The sequence below is a fragment of the Muscardinus avellanarius genome (genome assembly GCF_963383645.1).
Source record: "Muscardinus avellanarius genome assembly, chromosome: 11".
Classification (NCBI taxonomy): Eukaryota; Metazoa; Chordata; class Mammalia; order Rodentia; family Gliridae; genus Muscardinus; species Muscardinus avellanarius.
The window spans coordinates 69,327,619-69,348,345 of record NC_137797.1 but is presented as its reverse complement, the minus strand read 5'-3'; the positions used below and the strand labels follow the sequence as shown (position 1 = coordinate 69,348,345).

At 41.4% G+C, this 20,727-nt stretch overlaps 1 protein-coding gene across 3 annotated transcripts in view; it reads left to right on the top strand.

Moving 5' to 3' along the window:
* Window positions 1-20,727, top strand: part of SCN8A (sodium voltage-gated channel alpha subunit 8) — a gene marked incomplete at both ends in the record, with an annotated part of 135,092 nt that overhangs the window by 21,225 nt on the left and 93,140 nt on the right. For all 3 annotated transcript variants that reach the window (XM_080705436.1, XM_080705435.1, XM_080705434.1), the window contains 5 exons: window positions 3,986-4,127; window positions 5,891-5,978; window positions 6,846-6,974; window positions 9,694-9,785; window positions 19,369-19,590. In XM_080705436.1, the coding sequence (XP_080561562.1) occupies window positions 3,986-4,127; window positions 5,891-5,978; window positions 6,846-6,974; window positions 9,694-9,785; window positions 19,369-19,590 (673 nt within the window). The remainder of the gene's footprint in view (window positions 1-3,985; window positions 4,128-5,890; window positions 5,979-6,845; window positions 6,975-9,693; window positions 9,786-19,368; window positions 19,591-20,727) is intronic.

Sequence of the window (20,727 nt, the reverse complement as noted above, 5' to 3'; positions counted from 1 at the left end):
AACTTAGAGAGGCCCTCAGCAACTTAACAAGACTCAGTTTTAAAATAAAAAATAAGCCGGGCGTGGTGGCGCACGCTTGAAATCCCAGCATTTGGGAGGCTGTTTGGGAACAGCCTCAGCTACTTAGTGAGGCCCTCTGCAACTCAGTGAGACCCGGTTTCAAAATAAAATATAGGGCAGGGGGTGTAGCTCGGAGGTCAAATGCCCCTGGGTTCCATCCCCAGACCCACAAAATAAACAAATAAATAAATAAAATAAAATAGGGCTAGGGCATAGCTCAGAGGTAGAATGCCTGTAGGTTCCATTCCTTATATGAGAGAGAGAAAGAGAGAGGGGGGTGGGAGCGAGAGAGAGAAGCCATAGCTTTGTGCTTAACTTGTTTGTTTCTGGCTAACCCTAGATCTATTTCCTCTTGTTTTTAGGATCACTAAACAAGAGGATACTTCCTATACTAGCAGCATATTTCCTATACTAGAATAAGACACTAGTATAGGAAGAATATTATTCAGTGCAGTATCAAGCACAGGACGGTGCAGTGGGCATTTCCAGGTGTATGGCTCCATGTCAACTCTGCTTTCCTACAGGGAAGAAACTGGAGGGACTTCGGCAGACTGGGAAAGGGAAGAAGACAAGATGAAAAGAACTAAAAAAAAATCAGCCTACAGTTTATTGGGAGCCCATGGAGTGAGCATTATATTGGAACTCTGGGATGAAGGGAATGTAAAATTGGTTCCAACCCTCAAAGAGCTCAAAGCCTAGTTGTAGGAAGTGAGGCAAAGTATGATGTTGAAGCTGGGCATGGTGGTACATGCCTGTACTCTCAGTACTTGGGAGTCTGAGACAGGAGGATCTCAAGTTCAAGGCCAGCCTCAGCAACTTAGCAATACCTTGTTTCAAAATAACAATAATAATAAAAGGGGTAGGGGTGTAGCTTGAAGATAGAATGCCCCTGGGTTCAATCCCTAGTACCAAAAAGAAAAAAAAAAAATAGTTGTGGATATGTTTTGCTTCTCTCTCTCTCTCTCTCTCTCTCTCTCTCTCTCTCTCTCTCTCTCTCTTTTTCTTTTTCTTTTTCTTTCTTTCTTTTTTACAGTACTGAAAATGGAACCCAGGGCATTCTAGTTCGGAGCTACACCCTAGTCCTGTTTTTTTTATTCTTTATTTTGAAGTGGTGGTCTCACTAAGTTGTGGAGGGCCTCACTAAGTTTCTGAGGCTTTCCACGAGCTGCGATCCTCCTGTCTTAGCCTCCCAAATGCTGGGATTACAAGTGTGCACCACCACACCCAGCTCCTAGTTGTGGATTTTTATAGATGATATTTATCAGGTTAAAGAAGCTTTTATTTCTAGTTGGTTGTTTATATTATGAAAGGATGTTGGATTTTTGCCAAATTTTTTCTGCATCTATAGCTATGTGGTTTTTCTTTATTTTATTAATAGATCATATTATATTGGTTGATTTTCATAAGTGGAACTACCTTTGCATATTTTGACTAAATCCATCTGGTCATGATGTGCATACCCTTTATATGCTAGATTTGCTTGCTGGTATTTTTGTTAAGGCTTTTTGTGTCCATATTCATAAAAGATGTTAGTCTGTGGTTTTCTTGTGGTATCATTATCTGGTTTTGTATTAAGGTAATACTGGCCTATAGAATGAGTTGGGAAATGTTCCCTTCTATTTTTTTGGAAGAGTTTGTGTTAATTCTTTAAACATTTGGTAGAATTCATTAGTGAAGCCATCTGGCCCCAGGCTTTTCCTTGTGGGGGTTCGTTTTTAAAGGCAAGGTGCAGAAGCATATTTATAGCACAGTCTCATGAGGCAGAGACTTTAAGGATATATCTGTATGCTTATATTTGTACAGAAAAATTTCTGGAAGGATATAAAAATTGGCAAAAGGTTATTTGGTAATGACACAGCATTAGTTTCATAATCTTTTTTATTATCATTATTATAAGCATGCATTGCTCTAACCAAAAAGTATTTCAAGATGGCTTATGCATGAGCATTTGCTCTCTGTCTTTGCCTCTGGCCTGATCGCCTCCTGAGCTCCTAGTCTAGTAGGCTCTACATCTCTCTCCAGAATCACAGGCTGCTGTGCCCCCAGCAAATCCAGCATATAAAGGGTATACGCATCATGACCAAATGGATTTAGTTAAAAAAAAAATGCAAAGGTACTTCCACATATGAAAATCAACCAGTGTAATAGGATCTATTAATAAAATAAAGAAAAACCACGTAATTTTTTTTTTGCAGAAAAAATTTGGCAAAAAATCCAACATGAAATTATCAACTCTGTGAAAACAACCCACAGTTAAATGCTGCAATGCCTCTTTGTATATACTGTGCCACCCCTTTTCCTGGCCACCCTGCTCCTTTTATCTCCCAAGTTTCTCTTAATTCGTATTTGTCCTATATACCCTCTTACAAATATGAGTGACCTTTCTTTGTCAATGACTCCCAGCTCACTCTCCTTTTTATTCCCCACCCAAGGGGAAACATTTTCCTGAGCAATTTTACACATTATACATATTTTGTTTTGAATTTTGCACTTGCCTTGCGTCGTATATACTAGTCGATATATATGTCTTCCCTGAAAGTACAATTATATTCAATTTTGTGTCCCTGAAGGGTCACACAATGCCCGGCACAGAACAGATGCTAAAAATGTGAGTTGAGTGGCATTCAGGAGACGGGGCTTTCTGGATGAGCAGCGTGAACAAAGGCGGGTCATGCGTTACTGCACCCTGTTCTGGCAACATGGGCTAGTTTGGCATAGGAACTAGGAGTAGAAAGATTTGTACTGGGAAATACAATTGAAAAATTCTGGCCAGTGTTGGAAGCTCTTAAAAGTCAGGATGGAGCCAGGCGTGGTGATGCACGCTCGTAATCCCAGCATTCGGCAGGCTGAGACAGGAGGATCGCAGTTCGTGGACAACCTCAGCTATTCAGTGAGGCCCTTTGCAGCTCAGTGAGACCCTGTTTTGAAATTAAAAATTAAAAATAGGGCTTGGGGTGTTGCTCTGAGGTAGAACCCCTCCTGGGTCCCACCCCCTGTACTACAAAAAAAAAAAAAAAAAAAAGGAATGGAGCTTGGTAGGTAAATATTGACTGAATGAAGGGCTCTTCTCACTTTGTTCCACTCTGCTCCTCAACTCTTTCCAGTAGATGCACAGGGGCCGCTTTCTTTAAAATGCCCACCTCATTATTCATTTGTCTCTTACCCCAGCATTTTTTTTTTTTTTTGGTACTGGGGATTGAACCCAAGGCCATTCTACCTCTGAGCTATACCCCCAGCCCCATTTTTTATTCTTTATTTTGAAACAGGGTCTCACTGAGTTTTGGAGTGCCTCACTATGTAGCTGAGGCTTGTCTCCAACCTGCGCTCCTCCTGTCTCAGACTCCCAAGTACTAGGATCACAAGCGTGCGCCACCACGCCCGGCTTCTGCACCAGCATTCTAATCTTCTCAGCCTTCTTTTTTCCATAGCACAGATAACCTTTTATGTATCACAGTCTCTATAACTTACTTCTTCATTATCTTTCGTTATCATCGGTCTTCCCCTTTGGAGTATAAATCCCCCTGCCAGGACTGCTGGTTCACTGGTAATGTCCAGGCACCTGCAACGTTGTGCTGGGTAGGTGCTCAGTCATCACCCGTAATGAATGACTCTTAATGAACTTCAGTGTCTTGTGCAGATATGGCATAGAGAGCTTAGGTGTAACTCAAATGTCTTGTTTTCAAAAGAAACAAATTTATTCTGTAAAACTGCTAAGACAGTGCCAGCTCTTCGTAATATAATTTATGACAGGGCAGGAGAAGGGAGGTGAAGGGAAGGGATTGGCTTATGATTCCTTGCCTTACACAAAATTAGGGAGTAAAAACTCTAAGTGCCTTTGCATTTATGTGTTACATAGAAACATCTTGTTTTATACGGTGATTAATGCTTATGATTTACTAATTTCTCTCTTTTTCTTTCTCCACAGACCTTTGTAGTATTAAACAGAGGGAAAACTCTCTTCAGATTTAGTGCCACGCCTGCCTTGTACATTTTAAGTCCTTTTAACCTGATAAGAAGAATAGCTATTAAAATTTTGATACATTCATATCCTTTTCTGCAAATGTGGTGTGAGTACAACGGGTACATGATTGCTTACGGGTGTCTCAATATTTGACCTCTTTAATATGCAAGTGAGTATACCACCAGCCAGAGGTTTAAGAGTGGGGTACTGCCAAAATTGCAAGCTGATCTTCTGCAAATCCTCTTTTCTTAGGATGGTATCATTGAAGTCTGAAATTTTGTTGGTGTCATTATGAGGGACAAATTATGATAGTAACCCTTTACTGAAGTCTTGATATCTTAATTTCATCTCATGGTAGACTACTCAGCTTATTAACATATCAAGATTCAATATTAAAATTTTTTGAAAGCTCCCTTTTGAGTTACAGATAGCTGAATGAATGCTTTGGAGATCTGCCTTGAATTGTTTTTATATCATAAGCAGTGAGTGTAGAAGGTATCTGGTAGCTCTTGGATGAAATGGCCTCCTTGGTAGGAAGTTTAGATGCAAATTGCTAGATAGGTGTGAACATTCTTGAATTCTTATTACCCTTAGGTATAAAAGTGTAGATTTATTTGTGTGACCTGACTTATATCCTATTAGTATGACATAATATGACACATGAAAAATTATTTGATGGGTTTAGCTATTTGCATAGTGACTTTAAGCTTGCATGGCTGGTATTTAATTTAGCAACACTTAGTCCTATGCTTTAAAGAATATTGTATCCTCCGAGGAGGATGAGCAAACCAGCAGTTGGAATGTAGCTAATCGGTTTAGTAAGCTTCTGCCACAGGAGTACTCTACGAATTTAGCAACCTAGTCCTGAAATCCATTTACAAGCAACATGGTTCTGAAATTTGAAGGTTTACAGGAAATAAATAATTTGCAATGGACTTGTTCCCTTTCCATTGGATCAGAAATGTAGTACCTTTTCTCTTCTGATACCAAAGCATATATTATTATCCCCTGAAGAAAAATCCAATTGTTGTAAAAGAAGAAAAAAAAAACAGCTGAGAGAATTATTTTCTTTTTTTAAAACTCTGCTGCAACAAATGAAGACACTGCTACCATGCTTGCTGAAGTGACAGTGTGACTTTGAGAAACTTAGGCTGGCCTGAAAAGGTTTTTGCTCAGTCAACAAGAACAAAAAAGGCTGAGATAGAACTTGGACGAAGCGGTGAGGGTGCGGGTATCCTCGAAATCCATACCCAATGTGCCAGCTCTGGCTTTCCATGTTAGATGTATTTACCTTGAGCTAGCTAGAGCTTTCCTCCCAGAGACAGGAATAGGAGGAAAAGTGAGCCATTAACTTCCACTTAACCATTAACCACTCACTTAAAGGTAAACCATTCATTAATCTTCACATCACTAGTTATATGTGACAGCTAACAGTAAGTGAATAGTGAATAATACAGATTCATTTTCTCTTCTAATGCTGTTGGAGTCTGGTAGACTGTTCATTTCTGGTTGCTAAACACAACATTAAAGTATTTAGAGGGTTATTCCATAGCTGAGGTGAAAAGTGGTAAGAGTATTCTATTCAAAAAGGACAGAAGGAGTATTCTATTCAAAAGGACAGAATAGTGACAACCCTCTGGAAAACAGAGGCCACCACTGTACCCCTGTTGAGAGGGCACAGTGGCTTTCTCTGTTGGTGACAGTCACCAGTTTTCACTGTCACTTTGCCTTTGCCTCCTCTTCTTTGCTTTATTTCCTTTCAGGCTGTTGATTTGGAACTCATGATAACCAAGGTGAAATGTGTGTGTTTTCCAAGAGAGGAAAAAAGCAACCGATTTTTGTCCATTTCCCCTTGACTCTTCTCTACAGTATTTAGCATGATCATTATGTGCACTATTTTGACCAACTGTGTATTCATGACTTTTAGTAACCCTCCTGACTGGTCAAAGAATGTGGAGTAAGTAGCTCATTTATTTGTCTGTTTATTTGTTCTAAGGAATTTTAGTCATTGAATCTTTTGCTTTGCCAGTTTACCCATGAATTAAAAAAAAGAATAATTATTGTCCTGCTATTTTACAGAGAGGGGTGGAGATACATTGGAATTTAGAAAATACTAGCCAGGTGTGGTGGTGCACGTTTGTAATCTCAGCATTCGGGAGGCTGAGACAGGAGGATTGCAGTTTGCGGACAGCCTCAGCTGCTTAGTGAGACTCTTGGCGACTCAATGAGACCCTATTTCAAAACAAAGAATAAAAAATGGGGCCAGGGGTGTAGCTTGGAGGTAGAATGTCCCTAGGTTCCATCCCCAGTACTGCAAAGAAAAAAGAAAAGAAAAGAAAATGCTCTTACAAGCCCTGTCTACAAAGAGTGAGCCTGCTGAGGAAGTCTGCGTCACCTCCACCCTTCCTTATACGAGCAGGCGCCTGTGCCCTTGGCCCATCGCTGCCGTGTCCTCAGTTCCTAATGGTAATCCTTCTCAAACTTCAGGTTTCCCTTTCTTTTCACACCTTCAAGTTTAAAAATAGCTCTGGGGACTTCTTCACCTGCCTCAAAATGACCATTCACTAGATGGCAATGTAGTATCATTTCTTTGGAATACCACTCAGGCCCTAGTGCAGCATTCCAAAGCCCCAGGTGTGGGCATTTCAGTGAGTTACATTCAGAGTGCTCCCTCTCCTCCTCACTCCTGTCCCAATGCACTGGCTGTGCTCCTTCCGTTTTGTCTGTTAGTTGAAGCCACACCTCAGGCAGGTCTTCTCTTAAAAGGTTTCTTGAAGTTTCTGTCTATCCAGAAATTACCTCAAACTATCCATTTCTTTGACAGGTACACATTCACAGGAATTTATACATTTGAATCACTAGTGAAAATCATTGCAAGAGGTTTCTGCATAGATGGCTTCACCTTTTTACGGGATCCATGGAACTGGTTAGATTTCAGCGTCATCATGATGGCGTAAGTTCTCTGCTTACTTTATTGGTATGGTGGGTGGGAACGCATGTGGGCTAGAACTGGGTATGTTTGCCTGAGAGTGTACGGGTGAATTTGTCGACTCAGCGGTATGCGTGTGGACTGAGAATCAATGCGTAACCATGTCAGGCCTGGTGGGCTTATGCCTATGGTTCTTGCTTGTGAGAGCCCTTCATTTTCAGGCGGCAACAGCAGTAGTGTGTTCATGTGGGTAAAGTGAGCAGAGGCTTTCCAGCTGGGAGGAAGAGTAGAGAGTGGTTTCCCACAGGTCCTCCCTCATGGTTTCTTTCCCCTCAGGACATTGACCACAGTTTGCACACCATTCACTAGGAAGGCTCTATGAATACCTGACATTTTTTTAGATATAAACCTTCAGCTGAGAACGTGTTTCCTGGAGCGGGCCAGCTGTTACAGACTTCAGAGCACACTTTAGAGTCAAAACATGAACCAAAGCCAGGTGTGGTGGCACATGCTTGTCATCCCAGTACTTGGGGGGCTGATACAGAAGGATCACAGGTTTACAGCCAACCTCAGCTACTTAGTGAAAGCCCTCTGCAACTTAGTGAGACTTTGTTTCAAATAAAGAATAAAAAGTAGGGCTGAGGGTGTAGTTGGGAAGTAGAATGTCCCTGGGTTTCATCCCCAGTACTGGGGGGAAAAAAATGGCCAAGATGGGCATGGTGATGCATGCATGTAATCTCAATATATGGGAGGCTGAGACAGGAGGATCTCAGGTTTGACGACAACCTCAGCAATTTAGTGAGACTCCATTTTAAACTAAATAATAATAATAATAATAATAATAATAATAATAATAATAATAATATAAAAAATAATCAGGAGCCAGGCATGGTGGCTCATGCTTGTAATCTCAGTACTTGGGAGGCTGAGACAGAAGGAGGATTGGAAGTTCTTGGACAGCCTCAGCTACTTAGTGAGTCCCTCTGCAACTTAGTGAGACCCTGTTTCAAAAGAAAGAATAAAAAATAGAGCTGAGGGTGGAGCTCAAAGGTAGAATGCCTCTGGGTTCGATCCCTAGTACTGAAAAAAAAAGAAAGAGAGAGAGTCAGAGATGTAGCTCAGAGGTAGAATGCCTCCCTGAGTTCAATCCCTAGTACAAAAAAAAAAGAAGAAAAAGCCAAAGTATACAGACTAGTACTTGCTGAGCAGTTACCAGAATTAGGAACTATTGCTAAACCACACAGGTATGCTAGTTGCTCCAGGTGTTTGTGTTGTTTTAGCAATGAAAAAACTATCTCTTTGGGAAACTTAGCTGATGATAGAAAAGTTATAGCAGGCTTTAAAATTTTTATTTTCAGCTTGGGGAAGTGCTTTGTGGTTTGGGGTGGGATAGAGGTAGTATATAGGTTTTGTGTGTGTTTCTATGTGTGCACAAAGATGTGTGAAAGAGTATTTACATACGTATGGGTCTGAACATCATATAGAAAGATTTCCACTGTAAATATTTGCACTATAAAATGTGAGTGAAAGCCAGGCATGGCAGTGCACACTTGTAATCCTAGTACTTGGAAGGCTGAGACAGGAGGATTACAGGTTCATGGCCAGCCTTGGCTACTTAATGAGACCCGGTTTCAAAAATAAAGAATACAAAAATAGGGCTGGGGGGGGGGGTGTGGCTCGGAGGTAGAATGCCCCTGGGTTCCATCCCCAGTACTATAAGTAAATAAATCAATAAACAAATAAATAGATTAAGTGTTGTACACTGAATATTTCAAAGTGGAACTTTGACTTTCTGTTCTATAAAGACAATTTCTAGCTCCAGCATTATGAAATACACATTGGTGTTTTTTAAAATCTAAGTGTCGTTGTCAGGCACCGAGCTGGTGACAAAAATGGGCTGTTAGCCCAGTACTTGCTCTGATCTGATGCTCTGGATTTTCCCGAGCCCCGCCTTCGTCTGTCACAGGATAAAACTTTGTGTGCATGACTGCATCCACAACCATACGCACACAGTCGTGGATAAGTCGTCATGCAGCCATTGGGCACTTTTGCCATCATCAACTAGGGAACTCCTTTAATGTAAATTTGTTTTTGTGGGGCTCCTACTGCAGAAATTTGTCTTCCTTAAGAAATTTTTCACAGAATGTGTGGAGATCAGGCTTTGATACCTTCTGGCCTTCTTTTTTACTTAAAAAAAAAAAAAAAAAAAAAAGTAAATGGCCTGAGAGTAAAGTGATTCTGAGTTTAGCACATCATTCTGCTGATTCAGAAAGTAAACACTAGAATCTCCTGGTTGTGTCAGTTCTCAAATACACTTTTGAATTCTCCTTTCCCAATTTTTTTTAAAAAAAGAAATGTATTTCTTAAATGTTTATATTTTTCTTTTTCAGGGGAAAAAATGAAATCGTAGCTATATGTAAGACCCTTTCTTCCCCCATTCCCCAAGCCTCGCCCAGTGGTGCCATCACAAGTTAACTTTGGTTTGATTCTGCAGGTATATAACAGAGTTTGTAAACCTAGGCAATGTTTCAGCTCTGCGCACTTTCAGGGTACTGAGGGCTTTGAAAACTATTTCGGTAATTCCAGGTAAGATGGCCCGGGGTTGGTGTTAGGTGTTGGGTTAGGGCCCTGACGTGACGTATTGTACTTTTTTGTTTTGTTGTGGTTTTGTGTTTTTCCTTTGGTGTTTGTGTTTGTGTCTGTGTTTGTCATTTGTGTCTGTGTGTGACCTCCCTTACTACAGATATGTGACAGAGTTTGTGGACCTGGGCAATGTCTCAGCGCTGAGAACATTCAGGGTTCTCCGAGCTTTGAAAACTATCTCTGTAATTCCAGGTGAGAAAATGTGTGCACAAGACTGACTTTGCCGCATCTCCTCTTTCCCACCATTCATTTTGTCCACCACATTCCAAACTGGTGTGAGCACCATTGATATGGCCCTGTTTAATGCATGTGTTTCCTGAGAGACATTTCTGTGGAATGGCCCTTTGGTCCCTAGGCAGTTTTCTCTGACCGTGCTTGCCAGGCATGCAGCCCTCATTCCATCCATGCTTTTGAAAAAGCACGTGCTTAAGAATCCCTTGGATCATATAATATCCTAAAAGATCATCACAGAGCGAGTCTTTGTATATAAATCATGTGAATCCTGGCCTCGTGGAATTACAGCAATTTTAACATTCACCATCATTTCATTGCTTGTGATCTCTAGGCTTCCTATAGCATGGTTTGCTGATGGAATGTTTTTCAAAGAATTATACTTGTATTGTGATTATACTAATGGAATTATTTAATCGCAGCTGAGACCTACACAGTTAACTAGTCCAGAGTAATAGACAAACTTGGAATTAGTGAACTGAACATTAATAATCACCATCTAGCATGCTCTATTGCTGTCTATTTTACCTAGAATGAGAACCAGTAGTTATCAGCTGAACATACACTCAGGGACCATTCTCAAACATAAATCCCAATGAAAGTTAATGCAGGTGCTATTTAAGAAAAATCAAAGGTAAGATAAGATACAACTCACAATATGGGCAATTAATTAGTTCAGAAACTGGAGGGGGAAAAAGGAAATCAGAAGCTGGGCATAGTGGCCCATGCCTGTAATCCCAGTACTTGAGAGTCTGAAACAGGAAGATCACAGGTTTGAAGCCAGTCTCAGCAACTTAGTGAGACCCTGTTTCAAAAGTAAATAAATAAAAAGGCTGGGGTTGTAGGGCAGAGGTAGAATGCCTTGGGGTTCAATTTCTAGTAACACACACACACACACACACACACACACACACACATCAGAAGGTGAGTAGAGAGGTAATTGACTGACAATTTCTTTAGAATTTTTGCCTTTCTCCTTTTGGTTCTGGTTGAACTAGCCCTATGGTTTTTAACCTTTTGAAGGTTTTGGATCCCTCTGAGACTCAGATGAAGTTTCATAGACCACCCCCCAAGCCTATTTATGAACCACAGGTTAAGATCTCTTAATTTAAATCATTGCAGCTGGGTGATACTTATCTTTCTAAAGACTGGTCCTAAAGTGTGGCAGGAAAGATACTTAGTCTTGTGAGCCTACAAAAGACTGGCAGTGATTTAGTAGAGGTCAAGACTATGCTGTTGCTCTTTGGACTTCAGCTGTATTCAGTGTTTTAAAAGAAGACTCCTTAGAGGTCAGGCTTTCCACAGCAGTTTTGTAGGAACAGGGTCATAGAGAACAGTGGCATTTTATTCTGATCACATGCCTCATCCCCTGTAGCTGACTCAGAAATATTTTTCTTTTCCCCTTTTCAATGTTATTTAAATAGCAGATGGGATGGGGGGTCATAAAAGCAGCATCCTAGCGAGGGTAGACTTGGAATGTGGTTTGCTGGGAACCCCAAGGAAAGTAAACCCTTAGGCAGGCTTGTCTTATTCCCTGAGGCAGCTGGAGTGCCAAATCTTTACTTTCCTTTTTCCTTTGGTCTCTCTCCTCTGGCCCTTTAAAATATGATCCCGTGTTTTCTGCTCACTTCCCCCAGCATACTCTGCTAGGCATCTGTCTCTTTATGTTCTTGTGATCTCAAAACTTCTCTTCCAGAATTAAATTGGAAAGCTACATTCTGTTCACTAACTGGGGCAGCAGATGCCATCTCTAGTCTAACTCATCGCTCTGCCTTTGTCTCTGCTGTATGATTAACTTTTGACCAGGGCATTTCTGCAGAGTAGCTCTTGTCCAATGTCATGTTACTTAATACTCTTCTAATACATACACATATGTTAATATGCAGTGTCCGTAAGTGCCTGGCCCATAGCAGTGCTCCACAGTAGCACTGTAGTAGTAACAGTTATTATCATAAAGAAGAAATTGAAGCCCAAAGAAAGGGTTTGTGTCAAGATTTAGACATTAGCTTTACAGTTTGAAATAGATTTGCAGACTCCTATTTCTAGAAGCACCCCCCAATCGAGCTAGCTTTGGGAAGCTAACCGGGATGGAAAATAACTTGAAGGATAGTAAGTCTAATAATAAATCACTGTCAGTAAGAGGTGTACTTGGTTTTTTGAATTAAAGTGTGACTTTCAATTCCAATAGTTTTCCTCCCGATTCTACGTTTTAGAGTTAGTAAGAGAAATCCAATAGCTGACATCTCCCTCATGGAAAGACTTCCCCCATCTCATGAAAATTCTAAAGAAACCTGTCATGCTTTCTCCCCCAGAGCACTGTTGTCCTAGTCGTAGCCATCAGGTACCCAGGTCTCCTTCCGGGGCACCAGGGTATGAGTCAGTAGATCTGGGCCTATCTCATGCTTAAAAATTGATTTTTATTCCAGTGTTACGGAATTAAAATTATAGCCAAATTAATTATTAAAATTAATACCAAAACCAGGTGTTTTGTGTACTCAGTTTTCTCATGTATCACTTCATTGAAATGTTGTTTTCGACTGGGCATGGTGGCCCATACTTGTAATACCAGTACTTAGGAGACTGAGACAGGAGGATCACAAATTCACAGCCAGCCTCAGCTACTTAGCAAGGCCTCCACAATGTAGTGAGACCCTGTTTTAAAATAATAAATAAATAAAATAGGTCTAGGGGTTGTAGCTCAGAGTAGAATGCTTCTGGGTTCAATCCCTAGTAACACACACACACACACACACACGTTGTTCTCCTTGACTTCTCCCATTCCCAGTCTGATTATAGGCTTTGCCATTATCTGCCAAAAATAGAACGCAAGTGAGAGTGACCACAGAGCTGACTTGAAGTCTGCGAGGTCTCACAGAGCTCTCCAAGCCTCAGCTGCCTTCATGAGAATAATTGCTTTCCTAGAGCACTCGCCACATCTCACCTGGGCCAACGCTGCCCTCCTTAGCACCTGGTAGATATTTTGAATATGTCAGGGCCACCAGGACTCCAGAAGATTAGAGAGGAAGGTGCATCAGTTAGCTTCAATATTTTATGCAAGAAATACCTTGCTTAAAAGCCTTCCTGTAGCTTAGAAAAGAACAAACCCACAATCTGACCCTTTTATTTGCTTGCTCAAGACCTGGTTGTATATCTGTCACCCAATCGTCTCCCTTATCTTCAGAGGCACCAACTTGGAGAACAGTGTGCTAAGAGGGCCACTGATAGAGGAGACCCTTTCTAAATTATCTTTGGCCTGGAAGTTGCCAGGTTCAACTTGACATTGAAACATTCTTGCTAAAAACTGAAACTTTGCTTTCAGTTTTTATTTATTTGGGGCCTGGGCAGAAAAATGAACTTCCAAGTTACTCTATGAGAAGTTTTAGCTTCTACATGCTTTGATCCTATGTCACAGGACTGATATGCCTACAGATAGCATAGGACTCTTAAAGGAGGCTTCCCCGTCTCCTCTTGGAGGGCAGCACTTACATAGAACCAGTGGGGTGGGCCACCCTGTCATTAAATGATTCCCCCAAAGCCCGGCTTCTCTCTACTGCTGGCCAGTGCTGCTTCTAACACCATCTTGTTCTCTTTATACTTGTAATTCCTCCATTACTTTTCTCTTGGATATTTTGTATCTCTGCTTTTATTTCTCTCACTTTCATTCCTAACCAGTGGGACCAGGTTGGAGGCAGAGGAAATGATGGGCCCTTCCCATCCCACAATTCACAAAGAAAACACTTTCTTTACTTGTGTGTGTTATGAAGGTGGCAGTTTCCACTGTATAGTGAAGGGGATAGAAAAAGTGTCTTAAACTGGCAGGGGGAGGGCGGAGGGGCATATGCTTGTAATCCTAGTACTTGGCAGGCTGAAACAGGAGGATCTCCGGCTCCAGGCCAAACTCAGTAATTTATGAAGATGGTCAGCAATTTAATGAAAATACAAAGGACTGGGGATATAGCTCAGAGATAGAATGCCCCTAGGTTCAATCCCCAACACCAAAAAAAAAAAAAGGAAGTGTTTTAAGACTCTACTCAGATTTATTGTTTCTTTAAAAATATTCTTGTCATTAATCCTGTTGCTTTTGTACTTCTCCTTTCACATTGCTTCTGAGAAACAAACTAGAGTTTAATAGTGATTCTAAGTAGAAAAGCACTGGATTCACAGGATCTCCTGGACCCACCATTGAGAGCCAGTTTAGTTTGGATTATACTTTGTGGTGTGAATCTGGTCTCAAATAAATAAATCTATAGCCCCTAATCTCTCCCAAATTACTCTTGGTCTGAGGAACCTTTAAGAACTAACATTGTGAGGATTGCATTTGCTGCAGGAAAGTTGGTGAGGCTCTACTTTATCCCTGGAACTTGTCCTGGCCCCAGCCACACCCTGGGAACTGGGGAGCTGTTCTTTCCCCTGGGCTGAGAACTGCTTGTGACTGCTACTGAGGCCTGTTCTGGTATTAATTGGGGGCAGGGGGGAATAGTTCTTGTTACTTCAAACCACGGAGATTTCTCAACCTGAAGCTACACACTGGGGAATATGAATTAATACTAATCTTGCCATCACAGTGATGGAAAATTTCGATCCCAACATGCATGGCTGATTTCTCTGAACATAGCACATAAGCTGGATTTGTTCATTTGTTCAAGAGATTGCTGGGTATTATGAAAGGTGATGGGAAGATCAGAGGTGCCTTTGGAGTAGTGGAGTAGAATCCTATCGCAGTGGCTTCATCTGCTTCTCACAATTCCTGATAGCCTGACTTAGTCTCTGGTAACTGGCCTTTCTATACACTAGGTCTAGGTGTCTTTTGGGGATCTGTAACAAATATATTAACTTCTGCTTAGACACATACCAATGCTAGTCAGTGTTAACCTCTACTGAGAGTTCTTGCTGTCCAATTTGCCCCCACGTGGCTTCTGCTGCACACTCTGTTGTGTAGGAGTCGTTTGAAGGAGCATTCTGCTCTGTTTTGGATAATCACTTTTCAGTCGGTATCTTGCTTGCTCTAGTATGTGGTGTTGTTAGCCAATAGAAGAAGCAAGACAGCTCCTCTTAGCAGCCAGAGCAGTGGCAGTCTCCATTCTTGTGTGGATGGGGTCAGGAATTCTACCAGCAGCTTCTTGCCTTTGCTGACCCATGTTTGGTGCTGGATGCACTCACTGTGTTGGGCAGCCACTGCTGGCAAGGCTGCAGAGCTTGAGCTCAGGAAGTGCGCTCATGGCATCACCTCCATCAGCTGGCATCGATGCCTTTGCAGACGTGGTCATTCTCAGTTATCAGCCCTCATGGAGGGAAGAAGATCCTTGGCTGAAACCAGTGTGCAGTTCAGGAACTGACTACACTTGATGTTGCTGTATCACGGGTGCCTTCACCTGCAAACATGATGCCACATCACCTTTCTTCTTCCTTTGCTTTGGATCTGGATGAGCTTCTTGGAGAATAAACTGTATAGATGGTGGTAGTTAATGTTATTTAATAATTATTCTTGTTTAACTAAGATTTGTTTCTCTGGGCCCCTGCGGAGTATAAGCAACTGGATACCATTTACAACTAAGTTTCTACTTAAAACTTCTTGAAAGCTAAAGGAACTCTCACCAACAGTATTACCAAAGCCTTAGACTTCAAAACACTTAATTATGTTGTAGCTTTCTGAACTCCTGTTTCCAGATTTCTTCAGTAGTGGCATCTGGCTTATGGGGAAGAGTTGTTAGCCAGCTCTGCCTGTAAGCATTCAGGTCTATTTCTAAGAAGTGATGAGTGCCATGCATGGTTGGTATATTAGTTGAGTATCTCTGGGTGCATGTAAACAGGTCTGGAAGTACTTTAGGGAACCCAAGGGTTGGAATGGTCTTGGGCCTCTGGAAACCTGTTGAAACCCAAATGCAGGGACAGAAAGACTCAGTTTCTGGGAAGTAAGTACTTCTTTCCATTTCTCTTCTCTCTGGTGTCTATTTCCCCTTGCCCTTTCTTCACATACAAAGTTCCTTTACTTCTCAGACCTATCTTGGTATAATGATGGAATATGGCTGCCACTTAGCTGCCAAATTTATATATTACCATTCCCACCACTTGAGAAGACCGAATAGCTGAAATTTGTCCTGTTCCAAATTTCTGTAGAAAAAGAATCTGGATTTAGATCAGATGTCCACCTTGACATATATAACTACTAAGAGAAGGTTACCTTGTCCAAACAAGGCTGCTAAGAGCCCATCCTTAGGGAACAAGGGATAGTCAGAGCTCATGGCCTGGAATTTCTTGTTCTATGGACTTAGAACTGTCAAAAGAGTTCCTACCCAGAAAACTAGATCAGATTCATGCTAAAATTGTGTAGTTTTAAAATTATTTATTTAAAACAAACCCATTGGTTTGATTATTTTATACCTTATACTCTTGTTGCCAATATAAGTGACAGCTTACGCCTCACTTTTTGGTTGAATTAAAACAGCATAGAAAGAGCCTTACATGATGATCTGGTGTTCAGATACATTGAACCATTTAGGAAAGGTAGCCATGTAAGTGCCTCATAAAGAAATGCAGAAAAGGAAGCCGTATAGCTTTCCTTTCCTTTTCAGTACCCATCCAAGTATTCTTTTTTTAAGTCACTCTTTGACTTTGAAAACAGTAGACCTGCATAATTTTAGAAGCCTAAAGTTGAATTTTTGACCCGATATATATACCTGTCTCGACCCAGTCAAAATATAACTAGGACTTTTCTGTGCCTCAGCAACAGAAACAAATTCCATAACCCTGGGATACTTCCTGATGGCTGCCATCTATTTTATACCACCAATATCTTCTTACCTAGCTAGGTGATTACGAGATGATTTCCCAGGCTATCACCTGTACAAAATAGTTTGAAATTTCAACTACTGAATCTAGACATCGCTATGCTGTTTTCAAGGACTTTTAGAGAACATTCTTTAGTTTCTCCTTTACTTTTCATGGCCATACAGTGCTGTCCATCCACATTCTGCAGATGAGAAAACAAGACTCTGAGAGGTGGCTTTACATGGGTTCTGAAATCATGGCAGGTCATAAACAGTGACTGAGCCAGGACCAGGATTCCTGATTTCCCTCCTGGTGCTTTCTGCACAGCCCTGTGTAGAGGAAAGGAAGCTGATTAGGATGACCTTGCTTCTTGGAGCCAGGCAAGCTCTTCCTAATCCCCCTGGCAGCTACTCTGTAAGAAAGCACAGACCTCTGCACACTTCTGCAGTACTCTAGTCTAATTCTTAGCACTTCCTTCCTTAGTTCCCCCTTAGGTCCCCTTTGGGATATCTGTGTAAAAGAGAGAAATTTCTCATCCATTTGCTCTTTCAATAAATATTTACTAAATATCTGCTTTGTGCCAGGTCCTGCACTAAGCTCAATATCCATTGATACAGTTGAACTCAGAACATTCTGTTGGACTTAATTTTGAAAATTCTAGGTGGTCGTGCTTTTTTTTTTTTTTTTTTTTTTTTTTGCGGTACTGGGGATGCAACCCAGGGGCATTCTACCTCCAAGGTACACCCCAAGCCTTATTTTTTTATTCTTTATTTTGAAACAGGGTCTCACTGAGTTTCAAAGGGCCTCACTAAGTTGCTGAGGCTGTCCATGAACCACAATCCTCCTGTCTCAGCCTCCCAACTGCTGGGATTACAAGTGTGTGCCACCATGCCCAGCTTAGGTGGTTGCTTTTAAAATGTAGCCAAAGATGGCCCAGGTCTATATCACTATCATATGATGGTTAATCTATGAGCAGTGTTATCCCAAACATGTCCCTTGAATAGGGATATACATATATATACACACATATATGTGTATATATCTATATAAACATATAAATAGATATAGTAGCTAAGAACTGCTGAATACCAGCTATGTACCAGGCACTGTATTAAGTATTTTTTATTCTTTATCTTATTTAAACCTCATGAGTCATTGAGGTTGGTATTGTGAACTTTTTATATAGATGAGGTTCAGATAATAATGGTTAACATTGGAGTCACTTACTACACACCAGGTGTTTCATTAAGTGTGGTATATGAATTATGCTTGAACCTCACACAGTCCTTGGTGCTCAACTATAATTATCTTCATTGATTTTGGTGGTTTTGGGGATTGAACCTAGGGCCTTGTGTGTGCTAGGCAAATGCTCTACCACTGACTTGCATCCCCCAGCCCTAATTATCTCCATTTTTGAGATGATAAAATCTGAGTCCAAGAGGTTAGGTATATTGCTCAGGTTACACAAGTAAATGGCATAACTTCAGTTAAGATTCATGGTGATCCACCCAACCTCAAAACCAAGATTAGGGCTCCCTGAGAGGTCAGTCCAGAGTGGACCAGAGATTGGAAGGAAGGAAGTACTTCATTTCTTATTGAGGTCATATGTCAGGGCTTAGACACCTGCTGTTTGTCCCAGTGCACTGGTCACAGGAACACCAGTGCTTTCTTGGCTGTGTCCTGGTATAGCCCAGTCGTGCGCTCGCTCTCCTTCTCTTCTCTTCTCTTCTCTTCTCTTCTCTTCTCTTCTCTTCTCTTCTCTCTCTCTCTCTCTCTCTCCCCCCCTCTCTCTCTTCCTCTCTCTCTCTCTCTCTCTCTCTCTCTCTCTCTCTCTCTCTCTCTCTCTCTCTTTGTGCAGTTAAGAAATCTACCTTCTTTAGGTTTAAATTTGAACCCGTGGCTTGCATTTAAGCCTGAAAATAAAATGGGTTAGAAGTGTTTTTGTTTTTAATCTAGGACAGAAAAAAGTGAAGGCATTGTAACAATCAGGGCATATATGTGATGTGGGAAAGATGTACCTATCAGTAGAAAGACAAATTATAAATACTGCATTAATAGTTAACCTTTTCAATATGTTGGCATTTCCGGAGCTCTTGGGAAAATAGTATACCTTCTCACTTCTTACTGGCTTTTAAATTTCCCAGTAGTTCCCTTTCCAACCTAGAAGCCTCCTTAATCCTAGATTTCTCCATTTGTTTATTCAACAAATATTTACTGTGGGCTAAGCACTATAGATACAGCTATGAACAATACAGATAGGAGAAATGAATTATAACCATGATAAATGCCTCAGAGGAAAGTGGAAGGTGCTACCAAGGTAGTAAGCATGGCAGGGATGGGAGACAAGCTGGGAAGGCAGAGAAGGCTTCTGAAGGAAGTGCTGTGTGTGCAGAGACCTGAAGGAGAAGAGAAGTTGGGCAGGTAGGACAAGGGGTTGAGGGGAGCATCCAGGCAGAGGGAACAAGCCCTGAGGACTGAAAACCTGACTCATTTGGGAAACTAAAAAATAATCAGAAACAGGAAAGTACATCCAGGAAGAAAGAGACATGTGTTGGGGAAGAAGCTTTCTTTTGCTTTTTAAGAATTATAACTTAAAAGTGGACACTTCTGGAAACTGATCTTGCAGACCCATTATTATTTTCATGGTATATGGATGCAGTGGCCACATTCCCAGGGCCATGCTGTGGGGAGGAGTAAGAGCTGGGTCTGAGAGGGAGGCTGGGAGAGGTGGGGAGGCTGCAAACTGACTCTGGTTCTGGGGGCTCTGTCTCTTCAGGCCTGAAGACAATTGTGGGTGCCCTTATTCAGTCTGTGAAGAAACTGTCAGATGTGATGATCCTGACCGTGTTCTGCTTGAGTGTTTTTGCCCTGATCGGATTGCAGCTATTCATGGGGAACCTGCGAAACAAGTGTGTCGTGTGGCCCATAAACTTCAACGAGAGCTATCTTGAAAACGGCACCAAAGGCTTTGACTGGGAAGAGTACATCAACAATAAAAGTAGGTGGCTCCTCCCCTGTGAGAGGAAAAGGCTATCCTTACTTTATGCAGGCACAAGCCACCATGGGGCTTAAAAAATACTTAGGTAAGCCGGGCGTGGTAGCACATGCCCGTAATCCCAGTACCTGGGAGGCAGAGACCAGAAGATCACAGGTTTGAGGTCAGCCCTAGCAACTTAGTGAAACCCTATTTCAAAATAAAATAAAAATAAAAAAGAGTTGGGGATATAGCTCAGAAGTAGAATGCCTCTGGGTTCAATTCCCAGTACCAAAAACAGTTGGACACAGAAAGGACTGGACGTGCTGCCTGAAGTGATCTCATGAAGTTATTCTCTTCCCTCAAGGCAAGATAGTGTGCAGAAGCTCTTAATATCAGCCTCTTCCTTTCTCTTTTCTACTCCTTTAAAACCAAACAAGGCCTTATAGCTTCTTCACATGTACCCCTAAATTTTGTTTTAAACCTCAGTCTTAGAATATTGATAAAGTTTCTCTCTTTCCTCACTGGGTAGCCTGGTTTGTTTATTTATTTATTTATTTATTTATCTATTTATTTATTTATTTTGGTGGTACTGGGGTTGCTGGAAGCCCTTCTACCTCCGGGCTATACTCCCAGACCTATTTTTTATATATTTTTATTTGGAAACAGGGTCTCAAGCCAGCGCGGCTGGCTTCGAACCTGCACGATCCTCCTGTCTCCGCCTCCCAAGTGCGGGGATTACAAGCGTGCGCCACCACGCCCAGCAGCCTGGTATATTTAAATGCTTGGTCCAGAATATGCCTATGGAACCCAGGCTTTCTTATTACTAGTAAGACTTTAGTAATTGATCTAGGTTAGAGAGTCAGACAATCTCTCAGGCACCATTTAATCCTATTAAAGTTTGGTAATTTTATGCTGGGCGTCGTGGCGCACCCTTTTAATCCCCGTGCTTGGGAGGTGGAGACAGAAGGATCACGCAGGTTTGAAGCGAGCTGTGCTGGCTTAAGAAACCCTGTTACCAAATAAAAAGTATAAAATAGGTCTGGGAGTGTAGCCTGGAGGTAGAAGGGTTTCCAGAAACCCCAGTACCACCAAAATAATAATAATAATAATAATAATAATAATAATAATAATAATAATAACAACAACAACAACAACAAC